Source organism: Cydia pomonella, chromosome 21 (assembly GCF_033807575.1).
Source record: "Cydia pomonella isolate Wapato2018A chromosome 21, ilCydPomo1, whole genome shotgun sequence".
NCBI lineage: Eukaryota > Metazoa > Arthropoda > Insecta > Lepidoptera > Tortricidae > Cydia > Cydia pomonella.
The window spans coordinates 14,046,595-14,064,807 of NC_084723.1; the positions used below are offsets into that span (position 1 = coordinate 14,046,595).

At 40.1% G+C, this 18,213-nt stretch overlaps 1 protein-coding gene across 2 annotated transcripts in view; it reads right to left on the minus strand.

The window, feature by feature from the left end:
• The window catches only part of LOC133529704 (ABC transporter G family member 23), a 149,809-nt gene that overhangs the window by 82,108 nt on the left and 49,488 nt on the right, over positions 1-18,213 (minus strand). Inside the window, exon 1 of one of the 2 annotated variants that reach the window (XM_061867493.1) lies at positions 5,365-5,538. The exons of the other annotated variant lie outside the window; for it this stretch is intronic. Coding sequence (XP_061723477.1) covers positions 5,365-5,375 — 11 coding nt within the window. The 5' untranslated portion in view covers positions 5,376-5,538. Of the gene's footprint in view, positions 1-5,364; positions 5,539-18,213 lie in introns of those variants that run through there. 2 annotated transcript variants of the gene reach the window in all.

The window sequence follows — 18,213 nt, forward strand, 5'->3', positions numbered from 1 at the left end:
CGCTGTTATGCGACCCGTCGCGTAACACTCGTGACGTTTATATGACCGTAATACGACTAGGTTTGTATATCAACAATTAGTACCTGGGCGACCGAGCTTTGCTCGGTTATAACTATAAAAATTAAAAAATAAACTTGAACATATAAAAAAAAAACAAAATTTAGTCACCGGGCGAGATTCGAACCCGTAACACTCGTTTAGCAGTCCGCGTGTTAACCCGCTGGACCAGACGGACAGTGGCCGGCAACACGAAATTAGCGACCATATTCTGCGTCGAAAGAAAAACGCATGAAAACTCGAAAACACGCGTTTTCCCAAACATAAGACTAATCTAGATCGATTGTTTACCCCCAAAAACCCCCATATACCAAATTTCAGCAAAATCGTTAGAGCCGTTTCCGAGATCCCGGAAATATATATATATACAAGAATTGCTCGTTTAAAGGTATAAGATTTAAATACCCCAGCAACCATTGGGTTGTTATCATTTGGGACATTTGTGTGTTTTAGTCAATATGTGAAATAATTTAATTAAATATTATTTTGCAAAGTGGGCCCAGTAAATATTCAGTGACCATAATTATATATCTGCGACGCAGGGTTCGGCACAAACCATAAAGTCTAGTCTAATCTGTGCACAAACTCACAATCAGCTACAGGCTTCGTCACAAAACAATACAGCGGTAAAATCTGCAACAGGCTTCGTCAACTTACTCTAAAAGTATACAATAAAAACCCTACAAATAAACAGCACCCTCTAACTCGCCGCCAGCAGGCAGTATGCCCAGCAGGCTGGCCGCATTTTCCCGTTGAATCGCGATGCTAATTCTTTGGGCAAAATACTGACCAGCCCTTTGGTCGTCCGTGATTTTGTACTACATAATCCGGTAAAAACAGTTACTCTCGAAGTCTCGACAGAAAGTATACCGCTTACGTTAACAAAAAGCATGACTATCACGAAAGTGGGTGACATTGTTACGAATAAGCATTTAGAGCGTTTCGGTTATTCAATAAATGAGTGGTAATTCCTGCTTATATTTAAATAGTCTTAAGTAGATCAGATCCTACCTACTTTTTTAAGAAAACTTTTTTTATGATACGAGGATTTAACAACTGGACTGGACTGGACTGACGTTTATCTGACATGGCTAATGGCTATTTGTACGTTCCGTAGAAATAGCCATACATTTGACATGCCCCTCCTGTATTGTACAGAACATTGCAGACAAGGCGTCTCCAGTTGTTAAATCCTCCAAAGTATAGGAGGCAATCGGGCGACATCGACGAATCCCTTGATGGTAAAAACTTCGCCCACCAGACCAACACCAGAGGAGTTGCATGAAGTGCGTTGCCAACCTTTAAAATGGGAGTACGCTCTTTTCTTGAAGGTTGTATCGGTAAATCTGGGGTCCGCGCGGTCATCTAACACCACGATTCGGCGGATACATAGCTTGCGTATGCTTGCAACTTGTAACTTCACTCCTGGGACTATCACATGCAAGCTGCAAACTCTTTAAAGGAATATTCAGATATACAAAAAAAAATCTGGAGAATCACATGTTAGTCTAGCTAACTACTCGAGAATTCGGGACAGGTATCGCCGTGACCGGGTGGTCTAGTTGTCAGACGTTAGCAGCGTAAGCTGAAGATGCGGGTGCGATCCCGGCCTCGGTCACCAGAGCTTTGACACTTTTTATTTAGTATATGACATCTATTTAAGTTTATAATAAGTCTAGCTAGTCAAAATAAATTAAATCATATAGTTAATTTCAATAACAATCATATCTCTGAAACCGCGAAGCGTCTGGTTGACGTAACTGGGCGCGTAGCCAACGTACCAATCGTTAACGTTCCGTATTCCGTAGCGAACGAAACGCAACTGTCACTGTCGCACTAATGTGAGAAAGTGATAGTGAGAGATGAGAACGCTACGCCACGGAGCGTTAACGATTGACACGGCTACGCGCCCTGGTGACCGAAGTGCTGGAGGCTTCCTCGCACATCGTATCAGTATGGCGATACGACGAGGAAATGCCGCCAGCATCCTTGGTACAATTCCTCAAGGGCCTATTTTAGATACAAGCTAGTTATAGTAATCCTCTGTCAACATCCATTATGTATATGTATAACTAACTATTTTGGCTCAGTAATCCAAAAAGAATCTTGGCCTCCGGAACGAGAGCGTGCCACCTATCCTGATCCTGCGCAACTTGAATGATGTATATTGTTATTGTAAATAAAATCTTCATATTATATTTCAAGCATTTATATTACTTATAATTTTTAGAATATTAATATTATATTCATGAGAGTCCGGCTGCGCATGCGACCCAGAAACCGAGGTGCGAAACGCATGACTCAACTAAAATGAATCTTGGGTAAGATTGCCCAACGATTCGTGGTTATTATTATTATCTTATATCTGTGCGGTTGCACTTGTTAGACTAGTACGTAGTTTAGACGTGTATAGAACTTTTTATAAATTCCGTAAAATTATGGCTCACAACACAACTCGAATATCAGGTGTGCATAGGCATAGTTGAAAGCCGCAGTTTTAAATCAAAACATACAAGGAGAAAAAACTCAGATAACACCAATAAAGAATGAGATTGATTCTTAATGATGAACGCATTCAACTTATACTTCGAACATATTGTATTGGGATACACCAATTGAGGGGTGGATTTTAATTTTCTCGAGGCAGAGGTGTAGGGTTAGAGCCGGCCTTTATTTGACGTTCATAAGCGCATTGTATTGTAATATGCCTATTTGAATAATAAACTATCTTTATCTTACTTTTGATACGAACTTATTTGTTTGGTAATTTTAAATTAAAGTTATCGTGCAACCAGCGATCTTGCCTCAGGGCATTCTTGTTTGACCTTTGGATAATCCGACACTATCGTAAGCCCTTGGCCTTTATCAACTTTCGACACGGGGTTTGCCCCATGGGAAATACTAAACTTCATACTCGTCTATTTAATAAAAATAAACTTGGGCCTAATCGAGAATAGATAATTTTGTAAATATGGGTATTTTTTATGATATAGGACGCGTACGAGCAAACTAATAGCTTGATGATAAGCGATTATCGCCGCCCATGGACACCTGCAATACCAGAGGGGTCGCAAGTGCGTTGCGAGTACGCTCTTTTCTTGAAGGTTTGGAGGTCGCATCGGTCCGGAAATACCGCAGGCGACAGTTCAATCCTCAGTGTAGATGTGCGAAGCAGGAAGTTTCTGGAGAAATGCACAGTTGAGGACTACTAACTGTCTAAGTGGTAAAGATGGGAATGTGGCGTTCGTGGAACTCGTACAGCCAGAAGATGCTGATGAAAAATGACGAGGAAAAATATTTTGAAAAATATTTATTTCCTTATGAAGTAAAGGTTTACAAATTGGCATAAGTGGTTGGAATTGGAAATTCCTTTTAGGTGAACCTGTATCAGGATGTCCCGCTCCTCCATAACTTACAGTCTTGTTACTTAATGATGTTTACTTTAACCAGTTTTTTTTTCAGGACCAAGAAGGCGACGCCTTCGAAACATCTAGGTAATTTTCAAAGACGTGATGCGAGCTCATCAGGGGGGCTAGCCAAACAACAATCGACAAATGCCAAACGAAAAGTAAAAATTTATCGGGATGACAGATGTCACTGCGTTTTTTATCAAAGATTCGTAGACATCTTGGTTAGAACCCTAACAGTACATTTAATAAAATCCGACTAAGTAACTGATTACATAAATTTCCAACACGCTTGGAAATTCCTCTGCCGATTAGTAAATAGCAGGAATTTTCTCAGCAAGCTAGCAATTTGGAGTCGGTCGCCTTCGCCCCTTCCGTTCTCGATGCAGCCAGGTCAGCCTCATTAAATCGTATACGTCACCACAATCTCTTAGTTATATCTCATCTGTATATTTCATTCGTCACAATCTCTTATTTGTGTCATCTGTATAATTTCATTCGTCATAATCTCTTATTTGTACGTCATCTATCATCCGTATATGTAAAGCCCGACAAGAAATATATGATCATTGTCAAGCGGGCGCTGTTATTCTCATGTATAGGGTGACAGTTCTATTTATCATGAAAAATTAAGTTCCAAAGAAATTCCGCAATTCCGATGCTAGTAATATATGTCCTGTGGTTCCACAGGTGTAAAATGTACAGGATTACAGAATTTCCTGTCAAATAATCAAAAATTCCCACCGAATCTTTACGTTTTGTACACTCAAGCCAGCCGTTAGCCACCGCTGTGTCGCTCAAAAGTGGTCACGTTTTTCACTTGTAGCCTGTCTCTTTCGGACTCGTGAAATGTATTAGATATTGGCATTAAAAACTGTTGGTGATTTATATCCGCTTGTCTGGGTCTAGGCGGTCTATGAGTGACCTAAACGGCAAATTTAATTGTGTTCAATTCGGTGTCTTAGGTGCCATTAGGGTTGAGCCCTGGCGCTCCAAATCTTTTCAAAGATATGTCGGAGGAAATCAACGTCACAATAGACTGAAGAGCCTGGCAGCTTCCTCGCTATAATAACATCAGTGTAATAACCTAACGCATCGTGAACGTGTATCTTTTTTTTTATGAAACGAGTCGACGTCGTACGGGTTCTTTCGCAATAGTGCTGCAGAAACCTAGTTAATTGAGACGTGAGCAATCTATTCATCCTTCCTGTGTTTGTCAATGTCTGTAAAGCATCTAATACACTAACGCCTTCGGAATATTATGTTCAAGTATTGAAGCATTCCACAAACAAAAATGTCTATTTTTCGATGTTTTCTGAATGTATTTATAGGTAATAATACCGTTGAACGTAAAGCTAAATTATCAAATGTTATCTTGACAAATATCGGTTTATTAGATTTATCAGAAGTGTCAAAAAATTGCGTCACGGACCCGACAGTTCTCGAATATTTGTGAGCATCTCATGCACTCAGATATATAGCAGAAATGACTGTAACGTACTTATAGTTGAAATGGTTCGGTTTTTGATATCAAAAGTAAAGTGTTTAATCTTAGCATTAGCATTAATTAGAGGTCGATTCGTCAAGTCGACTTGTCATTGAAATTTTATCGACCTTTCGATAGAAATCTAAGAAATGAAAGTGGTAAATGTCTTTGGTTAAAATGTGACCCAATTTATGCACTTTACCTTTATGTACCTACTTAAAAATATTTTATAGGTATTATTTATCCTGAATTTTATTATTTTAAATTGTAAATTTATAAAAATCAAAAGTCATGTTTCACGATCCCTATTTTCCTTAAATATTTTTTGCACAGTACGTACTAAAATAAATTAAAATATTAATTAACAATAATTACTCTATAACCAATTAAAATGTTGTCTATTCCAAAACTCACGTTATAAGCATTATGCTGTCAGCTTCCTTGTATCATAAACACACACACAACACAACACTGAGCACAGCACTATTTTATTTAAATTTAAAATTCGAATAATTTTCGCGCGTTCGATTTGACGGCCAGCTCACGTCCGTATTCGCGCGCGTTTCTTCGCCGACTGTCTATGCTGAGTTTTTTTTCAACTGGCGAAGGCAAGCGGCCAGTGTGCCAACAGTGACGCAAGCCGTTTGGGCAACGTTTTAATTCGCTGGGTTTTTTCATTGCCTCAACCACGCGGCCTGATTCTGTTTATTAATTACTTACTATTGTTTGACGTTTAAGTTGAAACTATCATTTTTAAGCAGTGCTAGTTAAGAAGAAATGGGTGTTGATTTATTCTCATTGCTTTTTTACTCATTACCTTGATGTTTAAGGCTTATTCGACGATTTAAAACTCAACTTAAACACATCAAAATTTATTTGTGTGGTGTGGCGTGTAAGATATACTGAGAAAATAGTATCAAGTTCGGATTATTTACATAACAAATCAAAATAAGTTGTTTAAATTCGAATAGACCTCTTGAATTTTAAATTGTATATTCTAATAAGAATCTTGAAATGAATTTAATATGCTGCTACTAACTCGCTGTAAACTTATGTAACATGAAAATGTATGAAACGTTTTTGCGAAGGTCCAAGGTACACGCAAACAGGTCTCGTAAGATTTACTCAATAGTCGTCATAAGATGACTCATTAAGTATTGGTTTAACAATAAGTTACATAAAAAAAACTTAAATTTTAAATACGTATTTCTTGGAAACTTTGTTCAAAATTATTAAATGAGAAATATTTTTAAAACGATGCCTTACACTAACGGGTTTGAAGACTCCAACTCTTGTTAGTTAGTTAGTGCTTCTGGGCATTTTCCGCAAATCGACAACCATTGTGCCTATTTTGCGTGAAACGAGGTAGCACTACTCTAACCACCCCAGCTCCTCCACGAAGCCTAGCAAAGTTTTCAGGTTGCTAATTGCCTCTCCTAGTGTGCACGGAGTCCCTAGGTATTTGTTCCTGTATACTTCTACCTGTTTGCAGTCTAGGAGAACATGTTTTGTTGTTTCTTCTTCTTCCATGCACGCTCTGCACATGGGGCTGTCTGTTTTACCCATATTGTGTCGGTGTTTACTCCAACTCCATATTGACGTAATAATATTAGGTATATTAGGTTCTTTGACTACTTAGATACCTTTGATTGTTGATTTTATTGTATTGTATTGTATTGTATTGTATACAGGCGATTTTCCGCAACTCGACGACTGGCGCCTATTTTGCGTGACATGTGGGGGTGGGCTAGTCCTGTCAGCCCGGCTCCTCGAGGAATCCTATCAAACCCTTAACCTTGGGGAGGTCTCTCGGGGATCCGAGATGTTTAGCCCTGTATGAAGTCACTTCGCTGCATACCAGCACCACGTCAGAAACTGTTTCTTCTGTCTCCATGCATCCTCGGCACAGGGGGCTATCTGTGACACCTGTTATGAAAAGATATTTGTTAAATAGTCCATGACCTGTTATGACACTGGTTACCATACTCAGTCGGACTTTCCCTAGTTGAAGGAGCGCCCTTGTTAGCTTTCCGTTGATGCCAGGCATGGCTTCTTTGGCCTGTGTGCATCCAGTCTGGTTCAGCCAGTGTTCTGTGTGTAGTTTCCCTGTACGTGCCAGCAGCATTGAGCGTACCTTGCTAAACGGTATCGGAAGAATCGGTTCCGGGTCAATCGCCCCCGCACTTGATCCTTGCCTGGCAAGCTCGTCCGCAGCATCGTTACCTCGGGATCCACTGTGTCCCTTAATCCATTGTAGGGTGATCTTGTTATTATGACATACCTCCATTAGTCGTTCGTGGCATTCGTGTATAAGTTTGTTTTCTGTTTTTAAGTATTTGTATATTATATATATATATCGTTGTCTGAGTACCCACAACACAAGCCTTCTTGGCTTACCTTGGGACTTGGGAATTTGTGTAAGAATGTCCCTATAATATTTATTTATTTATAGATAATTAGTTGCCAATAAATGAAAAACAACTGTCCTAAAAGGAACTAATCGATATAATTTTCGTATTTTGAAAACGTAGCAGAGTTAAAATTGCTATGATCAATTCTAAATTTAATATAACTTTTAAATTTAGGGGACAAAGTCTCCCCTAGGATCAAATATCCCCAGTCTCCCCTAAGCATTCTGAAGGTTTTTAGAAACGGACATTCAGGTCATAATTTCAGATGTGTTTGCAACTGGTTGCTCTCAAGGTCCAGCAAAATGTCTGGAAAGTTTCCAACTTACAACTGACCTTAAACACAGCCTGACTTAAGAAGGAAGAAAGTGTTTAAAAAAAGAAGTATTTGGAGTCAGTGAACTCGAGATAAAAATAACTTTTGACCGAACGATAAATAACCTGTGGAAAAGTACAGCCTCAGACAACATGTTTATTAGACAAGCGATTAAGTCATATATCTTTAATGTAGATTAGGTTATAGTTAGACCACGCTGCACTTGTATATTAAATAACTATTACTGCAGAGTACAAAAAAAAAGTTACTAAAGCAAAAAGTTACAAAACGCGTACTTAATGCCACAGAGAAGTTGGTTGGTTGGTTGATTGGTTGGTTGGGTGGTTTTGGTTGGTTGGTTGGTTGGTTGCTTGGTTAGTTGGTTGGTTGGTTGGTTGGTTGGTTGGTTGGTTGTAGGGCTTCCAATCCCGCATGCCCTTGCGGGATCTCGGTATCGGCGGGACCAAGATTTTTTTCTGGTGCGGGATCCCGGTATAAAGGGATCCCGCGTTTGTTGATAAAAAAAGGTTAAAAGTTAACAAACTAACATTAAATAAGAAATCAATTAAGATAAGTTCTCTTAACAAAAACAATCGAACGATTAACCAGGCGGGCGACCACGCGCAACGCATCTTAGCTGTTAGTTTTCACGCATGCGTAGTCCGTGTGCGTTGCGCGCGCCGCGCCGCCGGCCGCCGTCGTCTCGCTCGTCAGTGTCCGAGCGACAGCGCTCGCAAAAGCATGTGTCCCCGTTATACTTTTCAATCCCGCAAATCCCGCGGATCCCGCATGTCTAATCCCGCAGTAAGCGGGAGTGAAAAATCGTGCGGGATCTCGGTATTTCGAGATCTCGGTATACCGAGATTGGAAGCCCTAGTTGGTTGGTTGGTTGGTTGGTTGGTTGGTTGGTTGGTTGGTTGGTTGGTTGGTTGGTTGGTTGGTTGGTTGGTTGGTTGGTTGGTTGGTTGGTTGGTTGGTTGGTTGGTTGGTTGGTGGGTTGCTCGGCCGGTCGGTCGGTCGGTCGGTCGGTAGGTCGGTCGTTCGGTCGGTCGGTTGGTTGGTTAGTTGGTTGGTTGGTTGGTTGGTTGGTTAATTGGTTGGTTGGTTGGTTGGTTGGTTTGTTGGTTGGTTGGTTGGTTTGTTGGTTGGTTGGTTGGTTGGTTGGTTGGTTGGTTGGTTGGTTGGTTGGTTGGTTGGTTGGTTGGTTGGTTGGTTGGTTGGTTGGTTGGTTGGTTGGTTGGTTGGCTAACGTGATGCAATTCAAATATCGTGTATTTCGCTCATACTAGTCTGTACATGTATTGGCGAGACGCAAGATAACTAACTAAAATCATTGTAATATCAGTATACGCGCGTTCAGATTTGCCTGGGCATCTATATCCACGAGATAAATTAGTGTAATATGCGAATATTAGTACCTAACATGAATTTAATAGGTACCAACATAACATTAATCTCTTTGGTTCTATACGATTATACCCTACTTTATAGTAAAGGTTACATTTTTTTAAATGGGGCACTGATGGCAGGGTAGCTAACCAATCCCGTGCTGCTATGCAAGAGACATTCCCTAACTTTATAATTATAGACGATTGGTATTTACAGATTTTAAAAAAATGCGTGAATGTCGTGAAATACTCGGTTGGAACGAAGTTAAAAAAGGAAGTTGACCCATAGGTACTGCTCTTCTCATCACATATGACGACATCATGTTTAACAACTTCAAAACTCGTACACTTTTTTTCGCCTAGTCCTCATCCGCCAAGTATCATGCAATAAGGAACTTCGACCCAATAAATTCCGTCTGTATAAGATAAGTAAATGCGTTTGCGCGCATGCCGTATAGAGACCCAGAATCCGGGGCGTGGCATTTACGTCATTGCCTGTTTAAAAAGAAAAAAAACTCTGCGATAATACTAAGTTATAATTATAAGTAATGGAAGGGCCGCCGAGAATTTTACTCGTTTTATTTGGGCCTTGAGAAAACAACCTTGGAAAGACATTCGACTTTATGGCTCGGTTTCATTGGTCGATAGGCCCCGCATGCGGGTTGCGAGAGATTTCCATAAAGCATGCCATTGGGCCCGCATTCGGGGAACTGTTTTCATTGGATGATAGGCAGGCCCCTCTTTCCCACTGGGCACTCTGGGCACGTGCCCGGGGCCCCCAACCTCACGGCCCCGTTTTTTTTTTTAAAAGGGCCCCCGTTTTCGAGTGCTCTAGGGCTCCCTATTCCTGAGTGCCCAAGGCCCTCACGTGTATAAAGACGGCCTTGTTGATAGGGCCCGTATGCGGGGTGCGGAAGATTTCCAAAACGCATGCCATTATGAGTTTCACTTGTCGTTATACCACCTTACCGCCTGCGAGGAGTCACCTGCATGCTGTATATCGACCGAACTATCAACTTCTGAGTTTCACTAGTCGTTATACCGACGCTTTATATCGCCCGAGTCATCGACCGATGAAACTGAGCCATTATGTACGTACAAGTAGTAATTTTATACATGTATCATTAATTGCAGTGCATCTTGTTTGCCCTGTGAATCAAAATGTGATGAATTTGTAAAGTTTAAATGTTGAAGATCTAATGCCAACATTGAAAAATCTAAAATATTTATCTGCCACTTGCATATTCGAGCGACAGAGAGGTACTTAATGTTTTTCGATTTATCGATGTTGGCGGTATGCCCTCTGTAATGAATTGGTCAATTCGAAAGCAGCATTGTTCCAACCCAAATCATATATGTAATTAAAAAGAAGAATAAGCACCGCCATTCGACGGGGCAATGTGAGTTTAGAGGGTTTTGACTTGTAGATTTTATTTTATGTATAATTTTAGGGTAAGTTGTCGAAGCCTGTTGAAGATTTTACCGTTGTATTGTTTTGTAACGAAGCTTGTAGCTGTGTGGCTGCCACCAGTTTGGCATTGACATATACGCTATCGAGAACGTAACTTACTTTCTATGCATCTCGTTCGTACTCGCATATAAGTGCGAGCGAGATGTATAGAAAGTAAATTACATTCTCAATAGCGTATATGTCAGTTTTGACACTCAGTGACTCATGGTACGGGTACTAATCGTGAGTTTGTGTTTTGTGTTCACGTAGCAAAGCCTGCGTTGCGGATATTTTAAAATTATGGTTTAATATGGTTTTGACGACCGGTCTGGCCTAGTGGGTAGTGACCCTGCCTATGACGCCGATGGTCCCGGGTTTAAATCCTGGTAAGGGCATTTATTCGTGTGATGAGCATAGATATTTGTTCCTGAGTCATGGGTGTTTTCTATGTATTGAAGTATCTTATCTATACAATATTTATATATTATATATATCGTTGTCTAAGTACCCCCAACACAAGCCTTATTGAGCTTACTGTGGGACTTAGTGAATTTGTGTAATAATGTCCTATAATATTTATTTATATTTATTTTTTTATGGTCCCTGATTAAATGATTTAAAATTATTCTCGAATGATCAATATCGTAAGATCTAAAATAAATTGTTGTATTTTAACGCTCCGATTATGAAAAAAGGTTAAAACCACATTTTACGTTCTTTTAATATGTAAATTTCGTGAAAAATCGATTAAAAAATTGTACATTTTTATAAACTCCTAGATAGCTTCATCTCTTATTTTACATAAAAGCCTTCGCTGACATTGGATTTCCTTTACGTCTTGTTATAATTACTACCTGTTACAATTATGAATCACAACATCTATTTGAATAATTTCCTCACAACAGAGGTTAGATCTAGAACGTCACAATGTATCTATCTATCATTATACGTAGGGCTGCCATAATTATTCAGACCTGATATCGGTGCAAATACATATTTAGAAACAATGCGGTTAAACAGAGATGATCGTGACCATTTATAAACGTATTCTAGAGCGAGAGTGTATTACGGGGCAAAAACGGGACGAGTAAAAATACGGAACGCGAAACTTAATTTTTTTTTATACTACGTCGGTGGCAAACAAGCATACGGCCCGCCTGATGGTAAGCAGTCTCCGTAGCCTATGTACGCTTGCAACTCCAGAGGAGGAGTACATACAGTCACAGACCCGTATATATGGGACGTAGGGCAACCCTAGTTAAACTCAACAATTGTTAGTGAATAGTGAATAAATAATAAACATTTTTTAGTTTCCTTCCTTATCATAAATTTCATACAAACGTTAGGTACGTTGTTTTAATAAGATCAGTATTTTTTTTTGAAAAAAAAATCGTTAATGGCAAAACTTATATACTTATTCTAAATAAGTATATAAGTTTTCCCATTTTTTTTTACTTTCGGAGCGATTCTTTCTTAAAGTACGTATTCACTGAATCAAAAAACGTTCTTAGCAACCTTAATGTTATTGTTAAACACCTAAAGGTCCTATAGTAGATATATTTTAACTCGATTAGAGCTATAAATAAATACGTACGGGAAAATTCCAAGTTCCTTAACCTGTCATTTTTTACATAAGTCGAAAAACATTACGCACAGACGCACGCAACTGGTAAATGAACAACATCAATTAAAATTAAAATCTCCATACTTATGAAGAACTTTTAATTGACCACTTGTAGATCTTATAAGATTGCTCTTTGCTGTAAGAGCGTTTTTACATTATCCCATCCGATATTGGATGCCGGATAGAAGTAAAATGTACAACATATGTTTTTTGTATTTGTTCATTTAAGATATCTGCCTGGTAAAAAAATGTGAACCCTAAACCGGCAGCTTGTATGGGTGTATCCCCATGTGTCCCCGCCCCACGTGACCGCCGCCATACATGAGGCGGGGACATCTGTAGATGATTTATATGCGCCTATTCCCATCTGTGCCCGGCGGGGACAAATGGGAACACGCCTTTATGCCCCAGGGCACTCTATGACATCTGTCTTCCTATAGGGGCCACCCGACATCTGATATATATAGGATTGGCTCTCCCGATAATTTCAGACATAACGGACCCTCCCGTTAGCTGTCGGACCGACTTTTGTTTGTGTGCGTATAATTATGTGTAGGGATAGTGTTGCTGTATTAGTGTGCTGCTGGAGCATGCATGCACGGTACGCCGTTGCAAGTATAGGTACATCCCGAGAGTCGAGACCCGTCGATTTTACATTATATATCGGATCGGAAACGCCGAGATCGAAGAGTTGGTGGCTGAGCCCAATATCATAGGCGTAACTAAATCCCACAGACTTCGCTGGCTCGGTCACCTACTCAGAATGGGGAAGGATCGCGTAGTCAAGGAAGCGTACTTGGGGCGACCAACCGGCCGTCGTCCGATCGGGCGCCCCAGGTACCGCTGGTGTGATGTCGTGGAGGCGGACCTGCGTCGGCTGAATGCCAATTCATGGCAGGAAACCGCGCTGGAGCGGGACAGGTGGCGTTCTCTCGTTTCGGAGGCCAAGATTCTTTTTGGATCGCTGAGCCAAAGCAGTTAGTTAGTTAGTTAGTTATCGGATCGGATAATGTGAAAACGCTCTAAGAGTTACGAGTGTGTTGTTAAATGCGTGAACGGTAGGTCTGTGGCGTAAAAAAAATGGTTTACACATGTAGTTGTTTATCATAATATTTTATTAATATAAAAAAAATATCTGTATCTTTTTGTTTTTAGGAGTTGGTCGGCAAACAAACTCTGCATGGCGCACACGCTTTGTCATTGCAAACAAAGTATGGCAATGTCATCGTTAATGTGTTTCTATAGATATGACGTTCATAATAACACTTCCTCACTTTGTGGTATTATAATAATAATAAAGACGTTTATTCAATAAGATTAAACATAGGTTATAGTAATCATCTGTATATATCCATTATGTATATTGTTATTGTCAATAAATAGAATAGGTAGTAGTAAATTTCAAAAAAAAAAAAAAAAACAGGTACATAATAAAAGTACACAATAATGCCTACAAACTAATTGAAAGGGAAAGTGGCTCAGCTAATGTCTGCGCCAAAAGGCCTCGGGGCACAGCGGCCCTAAGGACTTCCAGCATATTCTAGTCAATGCAAACTTAGCTTAGACGGACTATCTGCATATTTAAAAATTAAAAACAGGAAACATTCCATAATTCATGTTGACCGGTCTGGCCTGACTGGGTTCGAATCCCGGTAAGGGCATTTATTTGTGTGATGCACACATATTTGTTCCTGAGTCATGGGTGTTTTCTATGTATTTATATTACATATATATATCGTTGTCTGAGTACCCACAACACAAGCCTTCTTGAGCTTACTGTGGGAATTAGTCAATCTATGTAAAAATGTCCTATAATATTTATTTATTATTTACAACACATTACACACACCACACCATTACACACACACACACACACACACACACACACACACACACACACACCACACACACACACACACACACACACACACACACACCATCACACACACACACACACACACACACACACACACACCACACACACACACACACCACACACACACACACACACACACACACACACACACACCACATTACACCGTATGCCACATTAGGGCTCATGCTAGACAACGTCCATAATGTGTTTATTTGGGGTCGCCGTCATCGAAAACGATGAGGAGGACTATATATATTATTTACAAAGCACTATAATTAAAAGTTTCCTCTATCATTATTTTGCATAAATCGTAATAGTCATCTTAGCTAGATTGTCAAGAAATCGATATGCATCTAATGGAATCATTTAAATTGATTGCTTACCTAATATGCTAAAAGTACTGATAAACGGTACAGCCTATTATAGTAAACGCCACTGTAATGGACGTGGCACTAATCATGTGACTTTATCACCCTGTAAAATAATTATTTAACATCAGTCTTTAAACACTTCGAAGGCGTCATTGCGTTCGTGGTCCTGGGCTGCGCGAGTTCTAACGCGACTAGGGTTTACAGGACGGATCCGAAATGTATGTGGGAAGATCCGCGGATCCAGATCCAAATCCGGATAATTTCATACATTTTGGATCCGGATTGCAAACCCTAAACGCGACAACATATCTATCTTCACCACTTAGGCCATTTCTTGACGCGCGAAGTGAAATTATACAATTTACAGGTTATCAGTGATATATCAAAATACTCAAAAAATTCTCTTAACCCTTCGATCGCCACGTCTATGGTGCACGGCGCGTTATTGTGAACCTTGTCGGAATGCATGAAGGTCGATATTGTGCTGTAGCTGCGTGCGTCGGTTGACGTCTTTGACAGTCATAAGGTTATGGCTCTACAGGATGGCCCAGCGCTAGACAAGCGAGATGGCCATGCGATGGTTGAGAGCGCTATGGAATGGGCCACGTGTAGATGCGTACGCACCATCGCTGGCGCAATACCTTTGATGTGCGTACAAAAAACCGACACCGTGGCCATCCCACCGCCATCCAACCGCGCCATAAGCCATTCCGACACCTCTCTCTACACACCCATCGTAGTGGGCCAATATAATGGTCCATCTTAGTGGGCCAATATGATGGCCCATCATGTAGAGGAGCCATTAAATATCATAAGATTCGTACCGTTACCATAATATATTATGAATATTCATACATTGCATATAATATAATCATCGTTAACTCGCCTTCTTAATGAGAATGACACAGGCATAGGAAGCGAAGCGAGCATAAACTGTAGGATGAATGAACAGTTAGCAGCAATAATAGCATATGAAACAACGCGCCAAAACTTAAAGCATTTAAAAACTGGAGACGCCATGTCTGTAATTTTCAGTCTGCCGATTTTTTCTGGAGAGGGGCACGATAAATTTTGGCAAATAAACGTCAGTCTATACAATAAGTATGAACATTGGGCGAGGTTTTAGACAGAAGGGTAAGCTAAATGCTCTAAGTGCCAAAAGTTCCATTTTTGTCGCCTGTCACTATGCCCGTCACTTTCGCACTTACATACTTGTTAGAACGTGACAGGTACGAGCCGACCATCTTAGCTCTACTGGAATACTTTTACAGTAGAGACCACAAATAAGCGCGTCACAGTTGAGGACTGCCAAGTGCCAACCATCTAAGTGGTGAGGATGGAAATTTTTATTTATTTATTATTATTATTTATTTTTTATTTATTTATTACATACACACAACCATCGTTACAGGATATCCTAATTCGACAGTATGGAATTTGACACACAAAATAAAATAATTACATAGGTATACAGTAAATAGATTAAGTATTACAAACTACAGTAACACAATACATACAGCGTGGCCCTTGTGAATTCGCTCAAAGAACAAAGAAACAAATCTAACTCGATCGCTACTCGATTAAGTGTCCGAATTGCGCGCGTAAAGGGGGCCTGGCGAAGGAGTTGCGTTCGAGCGCGCGGCTCGGCTGCCGCCGTCGCCACACATACCGATCTGGTACGTTCAAAACTTCAAACGCACCTCTGCCAGGACTCCAGGGTTGCACAACTTGCCTCGTAACAACTTAAATATATATGAAGCTAGCCCCAGTTCCCTTCTAACTTCTAGTTTATTGTATCCTACCATTCCTAATACGAACAATGTAGGATACATTAGAGGATAAAAAGGGTATACTCCGTATAATTTTAAATATATAAACCTAATAAATTTATTTTGAATACGTTCCAACATTAGCCTATATTTAATTAAATGTTGTCGCATAGGACGATGGCGAAAAGAAGCGGCAGGGATTAATCCGAACAATTCCTTGGAGCACACCCCGATATTTGCTCCCCGGAGCATTTCGTGTGAACTATGTGCGTGTGGCGCGTTGAATAAGTAGATTGTACAATAAAGGTATAAAGCGATCCATTTTTATTCGAGGTAATTAATTAATCCGAGCACAGCGAGGACCAATATAGTCGAATGGATGCTTGATTTATGCCTGACACACTCTGCTTTTCACTTCGATTGCGAGGATATTATACAAAAATACCCAATATTTTAGGTTATTTTGCCGTATTTTTTTAAAGACTAAAGAAAATGCCTGTCGGCCCTTGACTCGGCAGCGCGTCGGTCGGGGGCGCACGGGCGAGGGCAGTTTGTATGGCAGATTTTGGACTTTATACGGCCCTATTCGAAAAATGCAATACGGAAAAGATATGAGATCGTTAAGTTCTGGTTTAGATATAGATAAGTTCTCAATTAGATATCGTTTGTATGTGGTATAATTGACAGAAGCTGCACGATTCGGATGACCAATGTCACTTTGACGTTAGAATATCTTTGAAAGATCTTAGTCAGTGTTGCCAGATGGGTTTTGCGTTCCGTTACGTGCACCTCTTAAAAATAGTACGCAAATTCAAGTTGAGTACGCAGTATAAAATTTACGGTGCGTTCCTAAATAATATTAATCGGAAAACCACCGAATTTTATCGCTACTATAAAAATGTTGAAAATAGAACTTCACATATTTCGATAAAATATTTCTTGTTTAAGGAGACTCAATTCAATGCAAATTTGCCAACGGTGGCGTTTCGAAATGTAATACCGTCGCGGCGTCCTGTCATACTTCGGTCTACTTAAACACGCTGCACGCTGCTGCGACGCGTCAGGGCCTACCGCGAACCACGTTTCGACGTGTTGCCTCTCTGTCGCACTTATAAATTCGTACGTAAGTATGACAGGGAGGCAACACGTCGAACGTGGTTCACGGGTAGGCCCTCTGTTCTGTGATTGTTAGGCAAACACAAACATTTTTTTTTACAACGGACGCCCACGAGTATTCCTCTGCGTTGAAGTCATTGTTTGAAGTTTGAAAACTCATAAAGTTTTGTTTTGTGAGTGAAACCGTGAATAATACTAAATAAAAATGTGTGACAGTGATCACAGTGATGAAAATATGTTGCCCACTACTCCTCAGGAAATATTAAAGCCTTTTCCGTTATGTTGTTCCGTTGTTTGCTATTTTGACAACTTGAAAAGTTTTATCGGCAGTTTGCGTGTTATTACTGTGAAGTGTTTGGCCAAACCGCCGCTACCACTTTTGAAAGGATGCCACCCAAAAATCCAAAATGTAAGTTACACAAACAAAAAGAATTTATTTGCAGAAAAATATAGCTATTTGCCAGTTCCTTTGATCGTTAACTTATGTGACTGTTTTTTTCAGTCGCTCGAACGCAGCACAAATTAGATTGCCGTTGAATACATGTCACAGCACACCCGGTTCGCCAACCGGGAATTTGACGGGCCTCTAAGGACCCCAAGAGGTACGAGGCGCAATGGGAGGCCCTGCACAGGCCTTAAGGGAGCACGGGCCCAATAAGTCAGTGCAGGCATGGAAAGTGGTAAGTAAATATGCTTCCCATAGTTAAGATTTCCATCACTTAGTCCGCATAGAAGTCTTCCTAAACAAGACACTTTTTTATAATTATATAATATTGAATGAAATTACAGTGCAATCTGTGCATAGTAATAAAATGAAGTATAATAACTAATAAAATTAACATCTTAATGATTACTGAGGTCATGATAATGCAGGTCAAAGAGTCAGTTGCTTATTATAATGTTTTCTAAAAAAGGTATTTAATATGTATAGTTTTGCTGTAGTGA